Raw genomic sequence first — 18,835 nt, forward strand, 5'->3', positions numbered from 1 at the left:
CGGCACAACATGGAAGATCTTCCACCTCAGACTCTTCTTTATCGAATGATACCTCATGAATTCTGTAATGAATTTATAATCTGCAATGACATTCTATAATGACATTATATCATTATATAGGAAGACTGTTTTGTAATGAATGACATTCTCTCAGGGGCGGCCCAATACATTTAGAGGCCCTAGGCGAACTCATTAGAAGAGGCCTTTTTTTTATTATTATTTAAATAATAAATTTTTTTGTTAATAAACTAAGTAACTACAGTTACTTACTAACTCACCTGCCTCACACAATCACACTCACGGTGAACCGCCGATTCGAACCGGGGTCCGGATTAGTGGGAGCCGCGATCAATGGCCAGTGGGATTTGGGAAGTGGGAACAGGGGAGGAGGTCGGGAGGTGGGACCGTGGGAGGATGTCGGGACTCGGGAACTGGGAACCCCGAGGAGCCGAGGAGGCCGGAGCGGCGGAGGAGCTGAGGAGAGGAGTAGAGGACGGGGTCACGGGAGGAGGTCGGAGCGGCGGAGGACCGTGGGTGGGGGCTTCCCTGGGCCGGGACTCGGGAGTCGGTCGGAGACTCGGAAGTCGGAAGAGCCGAGGAGCCTGAGGAGGAAGTCGGAAGTCGGAACTCGGGAGTCGGGACTCGGAACTCGGAAGGCCTCGCCGCCTCGGTCGTCGCGGAGCCCGGAGGTCGGAGGAGCTGAGGACGGCGACTCGGAGTCGACGAGGAGAGGACGGGAGGCCGGAGGGTCGGAGCTGAGGCCGGAGCTCGGAGCCGAGGAGGAGGCAGCACGAACTGCACGGAGTCACGGACGCACGGTGGACCGGAGCTCGGAGCCAAGGACGGCGACGTCGGCGAGGAAGAGAGGGTTTTGCGCTCGCCGCTCTCACAGTCTCACTCTGCAAGCTGATTCTGCCGAGAACCGGAGAAGGTTCCGGCATTAAAAAGGCAGAGAAGGGGGGAGAGAAGGGGGGAGCCGGGGAGGAAAACCCTCTGCCAGACCCCATCTGCCAGACCACAGACGCCACCGCCCACTCCCCGTCAGCCCGTCTGCAGCCTTTCACGTCGCCGCCCAAACCCACTTCCCGTCTGCAGAGCTTTATGGAGGAATAAAAAAAAAAAATGTGGCTGGGTTGGGGGCCTTCCTTGGGCCGGGGGCCTTAGGCGACCGCCTCAGTCGCCTAAGGCTCGAGCCGGCAGTGCATTCTCTAATGACATTCCAATCTGCAATGGCATTTCATATCACATTTCATGAAATTCTATATCACACATTATTGGCTAGTTCTATACGCATTTAAGTGATACCATGCCATCCAACTAAGTTCATCACAAAGATCTGAAACCAACATTACATTCCACACAAGCTTCATACATAACCAAGTTTCATCAGATTCCATATCACATTACATCAAGTTTCATATTTATTCAAGTGGTACAAAGTTAAGTTTCATGCATAAGTTTCATCCGTAAGTTTCATACATGTTTCATACATAATCATAATGGTATATGCTTCAACCTCTTTCTAAACCTATGCTCGAACCATTACTTCGGCACAATGTCAAGATGGCTATAAGGTATCTGTTGGGAACCCTAGTGGTCGCATGCGTATATTTTTATAAATTTTACAGCGAAAGTATGAATTAAATTATTTAATTCCTATGCATGCTAGAGATCATATCTCTACAACAAAAATAGATCCAGAATTTTAAACATTTATCCTAAACAAGTATGCATGATTCTATGTCTAACATATAATCATATAGAATTTTAGCAACCTAGTTGATTTCTAATCCTAACTTCTAATAAGATCCGATCTCATACCTTTTTGCTTTGAAGACTTTGATGATGCCTTGATCACCTTCTATAGCCACATACGCATCCGGCCTCTATGGATAATCCACGCGAAGCTCCAGGAAGTTCTTTCTCTGCGGGAGTGCTAGCTTGCGCAGAGGTGCTACAATGGCTAAACTTTTCTCCGTCGAAGCACTCAAGCTTTAATTTTTTTCGAAGGGATGAAGAATGGAGATGAAGGAGAGGAAGGAGAAGAAGTGGGCAGCTGCTTCTCAGAATTTTTTCAGATCCCTAACTCTCTCAAAAATTGGCTTAAAGAAACCCTATGCGTGGGGGTCTTTTTATAGCCAAAGGACCCCCCACGCCTCACACCCTTTTTAGCCAACTTATTTGACTGATAAAAATCTTAGAGAATTCTGGTGAACCGGCAACTAAGAGAAGAAGATTATTTCTCTTTTTTGTGCGCTTTGAATCTCCAAAAAATTAGGAATTCATGCACCCCAACTTTAGCCGCACGCCACCCTTTCTTTATGCGCCATACATCCCTACAAATTAGGGATTTCATCCTAATCTCTTTAGAAAGGTTTGAGGCGCCATTTTTTAGGAAAATATGGGCACGTCTCCTCTGATTTCCCAAGCCAACAATTGGCCAAAAACAAGAAGAGAGGCGCTACCAATTTTGGGGATACAGATAAGGTGTCTTTCTTCTCCAAGAAAAAAAGCTAGGGTCCTAAAATTTAGGGATTCTTCTCCTTATCAATTTTTGAATTTTTGAACTTAGAATCCTTATCAAATAAGGACTTTTAATAGACTCGGGTCAAGCCCAATCCAATTGGGTCAAATCTGATTAATTGAGTCGAGTCCAATCTACTCGGGTCGAACCCAATCTACTCGGGTTGAACCCTGATGAAGCCCAAATTGAATCTTATTCAATTTGGTTTAACCTAAGCTCAATCATTCAATCAATTGAGTTCATTAGCAATCTAATTGCTAATTAATCCTTCAATAATTCAATAATTATTTTACTGCAACTTTTGCTTAGGATAATTTGTCAATCGAATTGACCGATGTACCCCAGGACGATTCTTAATCGTTGATCAGCCATTTGATCAACCTAGAAACTTCTATGCGTGTGACCCCATAGGTTTGAATCTAAGCCGGTAGCACAAGAACAACTTCCTGTACTAATCGAAATGACCATCTAGCAATGGTACCCAACATCTAGATAGGCCGAATGATTGCAAAGCAACCTTCAAGAACCCTTGGACTATGGTTACCATATAATTAATCCCTATGACTCCAAATGCCTAGGATGACTTCAGAATTCTGTCAACCCTTTAATCAGTGCATCCAAAATATGTTTCAACTTTACAAATCCTGTGACTCCTCACAAGGATTATCCTGGCCAAGGTTTTACTAAATTGAACACAAGGGCAATATTTCCTGTCACCAGGAGGGGCCAATTCCATCTTGACTCACGCACCGACTTCGCAGGTACTTGACTGCACCCAGTAGCCTTCCATCACTGAATTAGAAATTCAGATAGTCCGGTACCAAAGTACAGTGAGTTGCTTGCAAGTCACCGTGGTAATCTCAGGTCCGAGGATACTTATACCCATATCCACTCGGAACATCTCTTGACAACAGAGCGTTCCGGAACTGGTCACGTTCAGTGAAGTGTATTTCTATACATCACCTGTGTGACATATCAGTGTCTCTACACTCCTTGGTTAAGAGCACAACCAACGTATATGACACACAACGACCTATTCTTGATAATACTATTGTCCTATTAATAGCATATCATTTGGTCATAAGCAAGTTTAAGGACTCATAGATAAATCCTTGTTTATCTTTTAATAGAGTCCTAAGAACTTCATCACACTAAAAGAGTTCAAGAAAATGTACAAAATATATGCGATGAATAATGCCAAATAACCTTTTATTAATTCATTAATTCATATACAATTTAATTATCAACAGATTGACGATTGACTTTTATGACACAATTCCTAACAGAATCAAGTACTTATATACCAATAGCAAAAATATAATAATCCCTTCTCTGAAGTAGTTCAAATTAGTATCATTGATAACATTTCCTTTTTTCAGAGAATGCATTCCTTGTCTTTGAATGCTAAGAACATTACCACTGAATACGTTTCCTGTCATTGAGAAAACACAACATTTGATCTCATTACAACAAATTGATATCATTGTATTACAATATGCAATTACATTCCATACAACTAAGTTCAACATCACTTTCCAAAACCAAAACAAATTTCCATACAACATTCCATTCTATACAAAATCATTTACAACTTTCAAACATTGCATTGCAATCTATAATCACTATGTTTTCTTCCCTTTCCCACCAATTGGTACAAACTTTGGTTGTCTGCCTGCTCCACTGCCTGAAGTAGTGCTTAAGCCTCTTCCTGAACTTGTTCCTGAACCTTGTCTCCCTAAAGCACTTCCTAAAGGACCCCTGGCTGAAGCTCCTATGCCTAAAACTAAGCATGCTCCTCTGCTTGAAGAACCTCTTCATGAAAGTCCTCTCCCTGATGCACCCTTGACTGGACCACCTGTGGTTGAACCAGATCCTCTTCCTCTACCACTAGCATCACCTCCAACAACTGCAGCAGCTGCTCCTCTACCCACACTTGCAGCAGCCTGCATTGTAGTCATACAAGCTAAACATTAATACAACCTAAACACCAATACAAGTGAAATAGGATTTAAAATCCACTTGAGATCATTGTGACATATGTGATCTAAGCCAAGCTGTTGTTCCATATGTTCTTGGAGGCTGCAACATTAATCACATTCTTGGTTAGGGCCTTTTCCTAGCTCAGGGCTTTATATCTATAGATTTTTTGTACTGTTGTTCACTAACAATGATTATACCTTGAAAGGTATAATCCCAAGTAATATCCATAGACTAATTTCTAATCCCAAGTTTGATATTTTGAAAACAAACAACATAATCCCCAAACAACTCTTTTCTAAAAACAAAAAGATTCATCTCATAAAATCTAAAATCAAAAAAATTGCAACGTACCTCTTTGTTGATTTCATGCTTGCTTTTCCACTTCGATTAGGAGAATGGAGGCTTCAGTTTGGTGGAAATTTTTTTGATTTGGAGAAACACACCTTCCATTTTGAGATTTGGAGAAGAACAGGGTTTCAAAATTGTGCAAAATCGTACGAAAAAGAAACCCTCAATGCTATTTCACTTCACAGGTGGGTAAGGAAGCACGACAGAGTCTAATAGAATTGACTTTAGGTGGGTTATACCATAGGTGGGCTTAGTGAAATCAGGCCTAACCTTAAGTGGCTGAACTGTAATTATCTCTTTATTTTTTTGTTCGTGCCATAAGTTGTTCACATACTCATGCTAACCAGTCAGTCTACTTTCTGCTTCACCAAGAAGAAGGGGGGAAGATATTTCACAAGGAAGCTCAATGAATAACTAGAATTAAATTGAAGAGCGATGCATGTGATTAGTTCAAAAGAACGAAGCACACAGTAGATGATCATCATATGTATCCAACTTTGGCTAATTGTGATGTCGCTTATAAAACTAAATTCAATGATTTCCTCTATTTTCTTTAGATGAAATACCAACAAAACAACATGGTGTTTCCTTTCCTTCATTAATTAATGAAAAAAATAGGATCCAAATCCAATGCTTTCATCTAGTATCATGGTCTCGACAATCTTTCATGATCACTAGCCTCAATTTTTAAAATTTTGCAATATTTCTTAAGGTCAAAGATGGAAGGCATTACTATTCACATTCATTAGTTCAATGTTTTTATTCCTTTCCTTTAATTATTCTTTCTTATTTATTCAACAGGATAACTCATAGAAAGCCCCAACAGATATTTGTTGAAGGTGAGACCTTCATGATTTTATTTGGACTAAGTTCTAATAAAGTAGGGCTTCAAAGTTTTTATAACACATCTCAATTTTTCATCCTAAAGGAAAAAAATACCCTCCAAATAGAGAACCATCTCAATCTTTCTAAAAATGAATTTATGAAAAATAAAATGCATTTCATATTCAGTTGTACTATCAGGTTTTCTAATAGAGGTAATTGCTTAATTTGTCAAGAAAAATTCTACCATAAGCCTTTGCATGGAATTCCCTACATCACATATTATCTGCACATGATATTATCAGTCGATATAAAAGTTTGATACAACCATCAACTAGAATATTAAGTTCATGGAAGTTGTCATGGTAATCACTTATAAAAGTGTATATTTTTTCTTTGTTGAAGGGGAGAGGTTTAACCTTTATCAAGCCATGTGTAGGTGGAACTAGAACCTAGGATGTTAGTACATCTGCAGTGACTTTAACAATCGACCTAGTTGACACCCACATTAGACACATATCCTTAGATATATTTATATCTAAAATAAAATGCATGTCTACTTGATTTCATCAAATTATTTTTATGTTTTAAAGCTTCCAGCATCAATGGTTGAAAAAGTTTTGCATGGATTGAGAGACACATGAGGTGAAAATGACCATATAACCCTAAAAAGGACTAGTCTTCAAGGATTCAAATGTGGTGCAATGAAGCACTATACTCGAATATTGTAAGTTATATATTCTAAAATATGATAGATCCAATTTTCAAAGCAGTACTGCAAAAGAAACTTTTTATAACTATCTATTAGTATTTAAAAAAAAGGTTGCATTTGATACAACCAAATAAATAAGTCATTTAATAGTTCGTTTTCACAATACTAACAAATAATAGCGATACTAATTTTCCCCAATATTTTCATTCTTGAATTATTTTTCAATATTATTGTGTAGCTCTTATAAATTGTCAATATTGTAGAAAGTTGCTAGAAATTTTGTTGAATATAAAGTGCACTATTAGATCAGGTTGTTTGTAAACCATGTTCCTAATGGATTGGTCTGTGTAACCTATACAAATAATTTCTATCAACTTTTTATAACTAACTAAAATTAATTGCCAGGGTCATGATGATCATATATCTTTTTTTCTTCTTCAAATAGAATGTCAATAGTTATAACCCAATCTTGTGCTTGGTTTTTGATTGCATAATTTATAGTGTTAAACAACTTCGAGTAACTCGAAATTGAAAAGAAAATTGAAAATTTTAACAATCAATTGATCCTTTAAATGTCTCGCTAATTGAATATGGTAGGTAAATGCTGACACTAATGAGGAACTCTTTCTTTCTTTTATCTATTAGTTGAAATAGCCCATTAAGGTCATTTATATCTACATTTCCATAGAATAATATGAGATATCAAGGGCCACATATATGATCCAACTATAGTGGGATAGCTTCCTTCCAAACATTTGCATAGCCTACATGGCTCTTGTTTGTCATTTTAATTAATAAGCATGCTTGTTTCCTTAAAAGACACGTAGGGCCTAGATTTTCCACAATGACTATATAATTTGGAGGAGATCTGTAGTCAATAAATCATCCTTGTCCATAGATCTCCATACCGATGATCTTTCCTTTGCCATAGTCTTCAAAGGTGACCACCCCTCCATCCTTTGTCTTAAGAAAAATGAACTGTGATTCATCTCCCATCATGTGTCTTGAGCGCCTGCTATCCAAATATCATCTTCTATTTGACCCACGGGCTGCTAGACACACCTGCATCATAGAAAATTAAGTTTTTAATTTAGGTACTCAAACTTTCTTGTGTCCTTGATGGTTAACAATTATGGTCCCCTTAGGAACCCATATCCTTTTAATTGTTACTTTTACTTATTTTTCTTGTATTTGACCCATGGGCTGATAGACACACCTACATCACGAGTTCGAATAGAATCGGCCGGTTCTGGGTGGGTTCCCGGCCGGTTTCTGGTGGGTTCCGAGCCGGTTTTGGGCTAGTTCTGAACCTTTTTCGGCCGGTTTCAGTTGGTTCCGAACTGGTTCCAGGCAGTTTGGGGCCAAAACCGACTCCAATAGCCGAACCGACCCGGTCTCACCGGGTCGGCTCGGTACGGGCCGAACCGGATAGTTCGGTCCGGTTCGGCCTTCCTTGTTTAACATAATTTGTTTGAAATTAAGTCTGGATTAAATATTTTAGATAATTTTTTATTTTTTTAATTTTAAGTAGTCATTTATTTAATTTTTTTTAGTTTTGGTGTCGGTTCTCCACCGGGTCGGCTCGGTATAGGCCAAACCGGGCAGTTTGGTCCGATTCAGCCTTCCTTCTTTAATATAATTTGGTCCAAATTAGGTCTGAATTGAATTTTTTTAGTTAATTCTGTTTTATTAATTTTAGTGGTCATTTATTTAAATCTTTTTAGTTTAGGTACTATCTGTTGTGATTTTTGTACTTAATTTGGGGATATTTTCTGTAGCTAGTTTTTGACTCCATTTTGGAGGGGGAATATTATCTAAACATGTTATATTTGAGATATTTTGGTTCTCATTAGGATTAGGATTTGTACAAGATTTTTGATGGGCTTTCTATGGATTTTTCTATTTTAGGAAAATCTTTGGTTATTCTTTTTGTTAGAAAAGCATAGGAAAATGTCTATTCCCTAGTCAATGAAGCAGTCATTTTTAGTTTTTTTTTTGTCTTTGGCTATAAAAGGAGAGGGGGTGACTAATAATTAGTTTTAGTGTGGAATGACAAAAAATTAGATCATTTTATTTCTCACTTTCGCTCTTTTCTTTTCATCTTCTTTCTATCAGCTTGAGTATTTGGCCCAAACTGTAAAAATTGATTGCCTTTGCGAGCAAAGATTTGTTTTGCAATGGAGATTCCTGCATAAAATTCTGAAAATGTTTTAAATTTCATCTTTATTTTCAGATCTGAATTTTATTTCAGTTACCTACCTATTGTGAGGTTTGATCTTTTGGATCAGATCTCTATCAAACACTAATAGGCTCTTTTTGAGTTGCCGAATTCAAGTGAGGATTGAATATGGGTCTCCGCAAAGAAATAACCTCTATGGTCTTCTTGATGGCTTTAATCAAGGTTCTCAGAAATAACCTAGGAGAATTTGCAAGATTGTGGTGTTTGTTCAGTGCAAACTCCCGGCAAAACCTGTTTGAAGCGTATTAATGGTAAAATCCAACTGGTAATAGACTTGTGGTCTATGAAGAGTATTCAGGAATATCATGCTAACATGTGGAGGTAATTGAGCTTGTTTCCCTAGCACCACGTAACTTGAGGAGCATATTTTGGAACCAGAAGGGATAATTCTGGAGTTTTTTGAGTGTATACCCTCTTAAATATGCAAAATTGCATAAATACCCTCGCAAAGTTGCTATTTGCATGTATACCCTCATTAAATATTTATTTGTAGTAAGAAAAATACAAAGCAGCAATTATTTAGCTGCTATTTCATTTTAATGAACAAAACTTGATTATTGATTGCCCAACAAAATAATATATACTTAGAGAAACAATTCAGAAAATATTTCTTTATTTGCATACATCGCTATGAAACAAGTCAAATAACATTATTGTAGTCCTTTAATTTTCATTACTGTAAAAGTCACTAGAAACTTTTACAATATCACTAGCTTTTATTTAGATAATCAAAATTAAGGCTGGACAAGATGAATAACGGTGATTATTTTGGCGTAAACTATATACAATTAATGGTTTCGAAGGGGACCTTGCTGGGATTTAGTGCTTGTGTCTTCTTATACTTGGCCATATGGTTTTCTTTATAGACTCTCTAATATAATAAGATAATTAGGATGTCTTAGCATCTATTGGCTAAGCATCTCCTATCCATCCAAATATGTACATTTTAAAGCCAAAGCTTCAATAACTTAACCCTCATTCTTCACTAGAATTATGGAGAATAGGTAGAATGAGGAATTATTGGGGCTGACAAGTGCGTAGGGTTGTTTGGAACACGAGCACACATGGAAGTAACTGTGAGAGGAAAAGGGGTTTGTGGTGTTAGTAAGTAGTGTTCGGCGTCTTGCAAATTAATATGGGGTTCTTTGATGGTTATGGGGCCTCTTGTTGGTCCTTGCAGTAGTCAATCTCGGCGTTCAGTGGATTGGAGGGATTGTCCTTCCCCTATAGGACAAAAATCACAGAGAGTTGTGTATATCTGTCTAAATATGAGAAATTGTTTGATTACCCTCACGAAGTTGCTATTTACATGTATACCCTTGTAAATTTTTCTTTTTGCACGTTTACCTATTAAGGGTATTTCAGTCTCTCATTTTTTAACTGTTCATTTTTTAACAGTGTTAGATGGCATGGGTACATATGCAAAGTAACAAAAAAAGAGAAGGTTATACTTGCAAAACAAGCATTTATGAGACTATACATGCAAATAAATTTTTTGTAAGAGTATTCATGCAATTTTGCATATTTAGGAAGGTATACACACAAAAAACTTGTTTATTCTGCACTATATATAATTACGAGAGCCCCGACCACTCATAGAACATGTTTTTATGCTTCAGGAATTTTTGAGTAACAAATATGCCTACATACATAATACAACAATGCAAACAACATCAACAAACATCATGTATATGACTTCTGTTTATTTTAGCAGCTGCTACTATATTTGGACAATCAATTCATTTTATACATTGCACTTATTTAAGCATCTCCTCCATTAGGTTTGGGTTTATGTCTAGATTGACCTGGATAATCAAACGTTGAGGCTGTGATACTAAACTCAGCTTAAGTATTATAATATACTATATTATTGTTTATTAGTTTTTCTTTAGCTCAAGCTATCATTGCACAATTCTAATACAATTGGATAATTGCTGTCTGATTGTCTTTTTGTTTTTATCAGTGCCTCCTCCACCACCTTTATTATGAAGCAGTTTCGGAGACCACTTTCTGCTCTTTCAAAAGAAAAGATGGAAGCTTGGGTGCCCCTCATTTTTGTGGAAATTTGCATTCTTGACCGTCCAGGTAAAGCTCAGAACATAGTAATATACACTTCAATCATAATATTGGCTAATGTGGTAATTCTACTTATTTTCATATGTAATAAACTGGACAATAAATGCAATGACAAATAAAATAAATTAAAATGCTAGCGAAGTAACCCGCTAGACTTGAAGTAGTAATGTTTTGGCAATTTCTCAACATTTGATGTTGTATTAAGGTGTTTCTATTTTCTAATTAAATCATAAAACAATGAAAAGGCACATTGTATACATAATTAAGAATTTTACAGCTTCACCTTTTCTCTGTTTCTTAGCTGATGTTGATCCCACATCCAAAGTTAATGAAATTCTTCAATATTCACTGCCAAGTTTCTGACTGAATTGCGCCTAGCAACATTTTGTATGTAAAGAATGACAGAGAACTACTGAGAGCCATAGGCTACAGTATGCAGTTATGGCTTCGAGCATGCTTTTTTAGTGCATCCTTTGGAAATTTGTACTGTAATGGTATTAAATGATATATTTGAATTTATGTTTTGCAGACAGTCCTATATGTATACCATAATTTGTGGTATTATGAGTTAGAATACAGCTGATGTCATATTATGTTATCGATCTTTTGTATGTTACCCTTTGTTATGAATTGTGACAATCTTCCCTTCTTCAGTTCTTCTCTTTACTAATTTGTCATAGAATGTTTGAAAACTATTAGAAATTTGTTTCATGTTGTTAAAATTGCTAAATTTTTTCCTAACTGAACAAATTGGAAAACTAAAATTTTATAAAAAAAATCGATGGATTAACACTTCCATTTTACTCGATGAAAGCGAAAATTTATAGAAAAAGATATTATTGTAAAGCATAAATGCAAGTTTATCAAAAGAAAACAAAAGTTTTTCAGTGCATTCTTTTGTTAAAAATTAACCAAATTTATTGGTTTTGTAGTGATAACATGACTTTTTTTTTCTCAATGCTTGACAGGTCCCTAGTTTTTTATTGTGGATGACTAGCATTCGGAGGATATGTCTGGATAATCACCCTGGGCTTGATAGTGTAAGGGCAATAAAAAGCAATTAAGACTTTCATATTTTCAGCTATCAGGACCTTGCATTATAGTAGTAAAATTGCCTAGACATTATTCAATTTTGACCATGCTTTTATATCTGAACCTCTCATAAGGAAGGCAACCAGCATTAGACTTGGCTGACTTAAGTGCAATGTTAGATATTGAATTTAAGACAGGAATTGTTTTACTCTTCATAATAAACCATTCTTGTGCTATCTTACTTGACTATGGATCATGTTTGATTTATTGTCCTTGCGAGAAAGAATAGATGCCATACCGCATTGGGACCTTGTATTCACATGTTACACTTATGAACAAATAGATAAAAGAGAATAATGTTTTTAGGATTGACAGTCATTCAAATGTTTATCAAGAACAACCATCAAGTGCTTAGTTGGCCGCTTAAATGGCTACATGGTGCTAAACCACTTAAGCCTTTCCTACATAAATGTCATATGTCCTTTTAGTTTGGTTGGCTGTTGAACTTTGCTCAGACACTTAAATAGCCATTTAATCTAACTAGGTGCTTCAATGGTTATTTGGCATTTTTCTTTTTCCATTTTTTTTAAATTGCATGTGGAACGCTTAATACATTCTACCTGAATTAGATAATCAAATGATATATCATTTATATTAGCTAACTTAATCTAAAAATTAAATTGTGTTTGTAGTTTGTAATGCTACATGTAGCTTCTTTTCAAGGCATTGTGCTACCTAGAACATGTTCCATGAAGATGCACCTCGGTATGCAAAGATTACAGAAAAGTGAACCTTTTTCCACCATCCAATCTTCATGTTTGTTCTCACAATAAGCACTATTAATGTAACCTTTCATCGCTGAAGGAAATTTTTCTTTTTGGCCTCATTCACTTCAATTCTTTTTGTGGCCTCATCTGCAGCTTATCTCATTTATCATTTTATTTTCAATTATCATAGTTAAAACCCTTGCTGCTCTTGGATTTAAGTGCTGATCCATACAGGATGGCTATGTATATGCCAGTGCCTTATAGGCATGCAGCACTGACATGATACTTGTTGTGTGTTTGCACTCGGCATGCTACTATGCCAGTGTCTACCAAGCAAGAGAATAGAAAGGCACACCATGAAGCAAACCATGTGAGTGCCAAGCTGGTGTCATTATTATGCTGGTATCTTTATGCCAAATGATATTTGGCTTCCATTGTTTCTATGCCTACAGTTGACAGCAAAGTTGCAACTAATAACTAAACAAATTCAACTAGGTATCTCATTTCATTTTCATAGTTTAGTAATATATCTACTACTTTTATATAAATGGTTTATTTTATTTTTTTATAATTTTTTTACTATCTAGCTCCATAGTGGTCCTTTTAAACCAATGTTGGCGGACCGACCCGAACCGGCCTGTTCTGTCTTTTTCGACCGTACCGGCGGCTCAACGATACGGTTCCGGCTCAGAAAACGGGATGCATTCCTGGAGTCAGAGAAGGAGAAGGAAAGAGAGAGCGAGCGGGGAGAGGGAAGGAGAGGGAGAGGACATTGGCAGAGGGCCGGCGGAGCCCGGTAGAGGCTGCGAGGGGGCCGACACCAGGGAAGAAGGGCCGCTTAAGTGGCCGACCTCTGGGAGAGGCAGAACGAGAGATGAAAAGAGAGAAAGAGCAGGGGAGGGAGGGAGGGAGGGAGGGATGCAGGCGGAGGGCCGGCGGAGCCCGCTAAGGGGCCGGCGTCGGCCGTTTTAGCATTCGAAAGAGGGGTCGGCCACTTAAAAAAATTTGCCGATTCGTAAGTGAAGTCAGCAATCGATATGCCGACTTCACTTACAAAGTTGTAAATTTTTTAGCGCCTGACTCATGTTTCGAATGAAACAGGGGGTCGGCTGCTTAAGTGGCCTTCTTTGAAAATTTAATCGTGCCTAGTCCCCACTTAGTCTTTCTTACCTAATTGAGTACACAGAAATGTGAAAAGGCAGTTAAACCCCAAAAAAAAAAAAGGAAAAAAAACAAAGCAAAATATTTACAGAAAGTAGCACTAAAATTTTCTATTATTTATTTTTCATTTCTATTTTTTTTATGGGATGAGAAAAATGGACTTCTCCCACGGGCCACTCCTATGGGTTTAAACTTTAGCCGCAAAACTTAACCATAATTACTGATCGTTTAAAAAAAATCAAATTTCTGTGTAAATTTGATGATTACTATCTATGCCTATCCTTTCTTAAATTACTATAATTAGATGATTTAGTGGCCAAAACCTAAGAACAAAAGATAGGATGTTCTTCTTTTTCTTACTTTTTATAAAGGGGGTATAAAGTGTGTTTTATATTCACTAACACTAAATTCAATCTAAGTTTTATCTAAATTCATGCAGCACTAACACTAAATTCATGAAGCACAAGATTTATACAAATTTGATATCACCAATTTGGAATAAATTTCAAGCCTCGATGAGATCAGTTTTTATCTGTTGTATCTTAATTTAAAATCAAAATTGCTTAAGTAAATTATGAGGTTTTTGAAATAATTCACCTTTCTAGAGAAGTTGGTCTGCCAGTAATATGATCTGCAACAAAATACATGAGAAAACAAAAGATTAATACATATAGACTGCGACAAAAATCTAATGACATTAAATTTCAAAATGTTTCAAAACTTCAACTACCTTGCAGCAGGCTATGTCTTCCATCCCAATTCTTTCCATCAGGCCATGCTTTCAAGGATCAGATGGAGACCCATCCCCTTCCTCCACCTCCTTTTTCACCTAATGTGATTAAAACTGGAGAAGGGTCTTGTACTAGCTGTCTTGGCAGCAGGCTTTGGTGCTTCAAGAGTTCCAAATACATTCCAAAATCTCAGCATTTCATCCCCCGCCACAGATGCCACTGTGCGCCCATCTGGACTCTGCAAATTCCAATAGAAATAGACCCCATCAACAATCAAATTTACAACATATAAATAAAGTCATCAGAAATCTATGACCATGTTAAGTCTGAAGAAAATATCAAACATACCTGAGCCATGAAGAGAACCCGAGAAGTATGGCCTGTGAGCTCCGCAATCTTCACCATCGAAGGGTACTTCCAGAGAATCAGTTGGTTGTGAGTAGAGCCATGAGAGCTCAACAGTTCGCGCTCGTTCTTATTCCACAACAGGGAGCACACTTGAGAGCCAGTGTCCACTGAATTCAACCGGACCCCGGTACGGGTGTTCCAAAACTTGATGCACCCATCGCCGCCGCCACCACCGGATGCGAGCAAGTTGCTCTGGAAGGGACACCAAGCAAGGGCCTTAACCGCAGCCATGTGGTCCTCCAACCTGTGGAGCCACTGATTTTGGCCTGGAGATGGATTTGAAGAGGCCATGGATAGGTCCCATATGTGAAGCAGGTTGTCGTTGCCTCCGCTTGCCAGCTGCTGTCCTGAGCCTGACCACTTCAACCCGCAGACCTCTCGCTGATGTCCTCGGTAGGTTTGCACAATGTGCGACCTTACTCTCACATCATTATTAACGATCTTTCCATCCATCCCCCCTGTTGTGAGTATGTTGTTGTTCCAAGCAAGAGATCCAACTCGAGATCCATGGACTCCTCTCAAAGTTCTCAACTGCAAATTTAGAAGAAACAAGTATTTAGAAACCACAAGAACCATCAGGTTGGATACAACAAGGAATCAAGAACTACTGCATAGTACACTATCTAGAACCACAAGTGCTTCAAGATTCACAATCTGCAAAAGAAAAAGAATCCGGAGAAGTTCTTTCAGCAAGTGAATAAAAGCTTCATATTTGATATATAATAATTTTAGTAGTTTCTGAGCAACCGCACCATAGAACTTTTTCGATTGTATTCATCAGCCCAGGTCAACAAGAACAGATAAGAATATTTTCAGAAGTAATGCAAATGCAGGCCAAATAAAAATTATATCTTTGCCTGGATTCATCAATCAACCCAAATCCCACAAATTCAAATTTCACATGAACCCAAAGAATAGGCAAACAAAAATAAGGGGGCAGAGAAATGACACTAACCAGGTTGCTGGAGCTCGAGTCCCACAATTGGATGTCAGAGGAGTTCAAACCAACAGCAATATGCCGCCCATCAGGAGCCCAACTGACACTAGTGACTGGACCCACATCTTCGTCCACGGTGACAAGCTCGGATGTAGAACCATCTGAAGCATCCCAGAGATACACCGCATTCCCAAGGGCGATCGACAGAACATTGCTGCTTCCCCAATCCAGCAGATTCAGATAGTAGTCATCAACAAGGTCTGGTGCATCAAGAGTCCTCTCAGGAGACTGCCAATAATAAAAAAACCCAAGAAAGTTGAGAACAGAAACAACAGCATTTGGCCAAGAAGAACGAAATATAGACAACAAGACGTTGCTGAAGAAGAAGAAAACTCACCTGGGGAATGTATCTCCGTGGCTTTGCCAACTTGGCCAGATGGGAAGAGGCATTGGAGTGGGCTTCTTGGAGGATACCTTCCGCAGGTGCCTGGGGCTTACTCTTGAAAGCAAGAATTCGAGTTCTATTATTCAGAAGATTCTCGGCAAGAAGCCTTCTGTATGTCCCTTTGGATGGGGATGCAGCTGCAGCATTCTCCTTCTCTGTCCTTCTCTCTGTTAGCAGGTAGTAGGCCAGGTCAAAATCCATGGCAGACCGGTCCGGAATGAATCTATCTCCTCCCTTCAATTGACCAAAAAGGAAAATTAAGCCCAAGAAAGCAGTATTTTCACACAGAAACCAGAAAATGGAGCACCTAAAGAAGAGAGTATTAAGAATTCCATAAAGGAATAGAACTTTCAAGAGATTGCAAGAGAAGCACACATCCAAGAGAGGGATGGTGACCAGGAAAAAAGATTTGTTCACAGACTGCAAAGAATGTTTAGATGATACGGAGAAGATGAAGCCAAACAAGGAAAGCAACCTTCGAAAGGACCCGTGAAATCAACAAGCCAAGAAATCAAATTCAGAGCACAGAAATATCAATATAGCCCTAAAAACAAATGTTTTCTCCATGAAGTCAAATATGAACCAGTAATTTTCCACAGAGATCAGGAAAGAGAATGTCTTAGGGACAGAAAAGAGGCAAAAAGAATTCTTTCAAAAGGACTCGTAATATCAAGAAGCCAAGAAATCGAATCCAAAGCACGGAAACATCAGCATAGCCCTGAAATAAATCCAAGCCAAGATGATTACATGAACCAGCAATTTTGCACAAAAATCAGGAAAGAAAACGTCCGAGGAACAGAAAAAGGGGCAAAACAAAAAAATTCTCTTGAAATCACATCGAACTTTTAACAAACATCTGAGTGACAAAGAACATATGCATATAAATCATAGGACAACGAGACAAAACCCATATGTACCGAAAAGAACTAATTCCTGCCGATCACAAATATTCTTTAAAAGAAAGATGATGCTTACGCTCTGCCGGGAAGAAAAATCCTTCGATGAAGAGAGGAGAGAAGGCATGTAAGGCCCTGAACCGACTGCTCGAAGAGGGTGGCGAGATGCAGGCCGGGCCTTCTCGGAAGAGAAACTTCCGGCATCCATTGTTAGCAGCAAACAAAAAATCCAAGAAAACAAAGACTAGAACACAAAATAAAAAAATAATTACGCAGACTAAAACTAAGATAAAGAGAAACCCTGCACCAAAGAAAACGTTAGCGAGCAGAACAATTAGAAAACAAAGAAGAAGAACGCAAAACGAGAGCTTTTCTTTGAGGGAGAACTGATTGAGATCGTTGCAGGGAGAAGTTCGAGAAAAGAGCCCTTTCTCCTTCTCCTGAGAGTTTTTTCTTTTTGCTGAGACAGATAGGTTTGGGATGTGGTGATCTCTTTTTATTTGAGGGAGGACGGTGTTGGGGTTTCTGGCTTTTGAGGGAGGACGGTGTTGGGGTTTCTGGCTTTTCAAAACCCTCCACGGCTAGGGTTTCCCCCCCCCCCCCAATCGCTTCGCGGGAAATATAGCCGTTGCTGATGAGCTGAAGCAACCAATTTTCACACACACCCTCGAGAACCCTATGTCTTTTGACATTTGAAGCACCTATGCTTCACCTCTAATATTTTCTTAGCTGAAATAGCAGTCACTTTCATTAACATAATGGCAAATTTATTGCAATGAAATTTTAATAATAAGAGCTCTCTTACAAACAGCTAAATTTATTAAGTTTACATAGTTAGGGTGCTCTTTGTAGGAGCATCAAGAAAATAAATGTGAATAAAATTTTTTAGAATAATATTTCATCACAGTATTACTATACATAATTATTATAATAAATGTGAATATGAATTATGAATCCTTATATAATTAAATACTTATAATTACATATATTATAATATAATCTTATTATATATGTAAAAGTATTGTTAATATATTATTATAATATATTGTAATAGTCTTTTCCATTATATAAAATCATTTGTTCATATACTATTTTTAATTTTTATTTATTATATAAAGATATCAATATAATATAATAATCAATACTACAATTAAAATATAACATAATATAGAAAATATAAGAAGTATACAAGAAATATCTTAATATATGATATGATGATAAATAAAAATTATTATTTTGACTAAATTATATTAGATAATATATTATATGTCTATATAGATGTAGATGCCATAATAATATTTTATTTTCTATTACTAAAAATTACTAAATCTTATTATTATAATAATTATAATATTATAATGACATTTTTTATATTATAGTAGGATATTATGATTATATTTTATTATTATATACTAAAAGAATAACAACATCTTATTATAGCAACATTATATATTATATTATATCATAATTACAATATTGGTTGACATATTATAATATTCATATAATATAACTCATAATATAAAATTAAGATCAAGCATGTCATCTAAAGGGGTGAATTGACATAAAGATTGCATATAGGGCAAACATAGAATAGTCTATTCCCAAAAGAACAAGCATCTTATAAATTTTGTAAATAGAGTTTGGCTGATATAATGCCCTATTTTGTTGTAATAGGAAAGCCTTGAAATCCAACATTTATATGCTAGACTTGCATATGCTGGACTTTGAAGCCTTTCTAACATCAGGCTTTCCTATAA

General features: G+C 37.4%; 1 protein-coding gene across 2 annotated transcripts; it reads right to left on the reverse strand.

Annotated features, from left to right (window-relative positions):
- Positions 1 to 3,967: 3,967 nt before the first annotated feature.
- Positions 3,968 to 17,661, reverse strand: LOC103696767 (cell division cycle 20.2, cofactor of APC complex-like). Of its 2 annotated transcripts, XM_039131065.1 has the most exons (8): positions 17,158 to 17,661; positions 16,135 to 16,416; positions 15,756 to 16,025; positions 14,741 to 15,331; positions 14,392 to 14,630; positions 14,259 to 14,292; positions 7,295 to 7,448; positions 3,968 to 4,467 (listed from the first exon to the last, which is right to left on the reverse strand). In XM_039131065.1, the coding sequence occupies exons 1-5, from the start codon at positions 17,284 to 17,286 to the stop codon at positions 14,487 to 14,489; spliced, it is 1,416 nt and encodes a 471-aa protein (XP_038986993.1). In that variant the 5' UTR covers positions 17,287 to 17,661; the 3' UTR covers positions 3,968 to 4,467; positions 7,295 to 7,448; positions 14,259 to 14,292; positions 14,392 to 14,486. The 2 variants fall into 2 exon arrangements, with proteins under 2 accessions (XP_038986993.1, XP_038986992.1); XM_039131064.1 differs by lacking the exon at positions 7,295 to 7,448 and having other exon boundaries at positions 17,158 to 17,660.
- Between the last annotated feature and the right edge of the window lie 1,174 nt (positions 17,662 to 18,835).

The sequence above is a fragment of the Phoenix dactylifera genome, chromosome 10, assembly GCF_009389715.1.
Source record: "Phoenix dactylifera cultivar Barhee BC4 chromosome 10, palm_55x_up_171113_PBpolish2nd_filt_p, whole genome shotgun sequence".
Taxonomy (NCBI): Eukaryota; Viridiplantae; Streptophyta; class Magnoliopsida; order Arecales; family Arecaceae; genus Phoenix; species Phoenix dactylifera.

Excerpts from the sequence above, each read along its gene's own strand:
- LOC103696767 (XM_039131065.1), bottom strand. The coding sequence starts at position 17,286 with ATGGATGCCGGAAGTTTCTCTTCCGAGAAGGCCCGGCCTGCATCTCGC. Across the intron at positions 15,332-15,755 it reads ACTCGAGCTCCAGCAACCTG|TTGAGAACTTTGAGAGGAGT; the intron begins GTTAGTGTCATT and ends CTAAATTTGCAG. Across the intron at positions 14,631-14,740 it reads GGGTTCTCTTCATGGCTCAG|AGTCCAGATGGGCGCACAGT; the intron begins GTATGTTTGATA and ends TGGAATTTGCAG.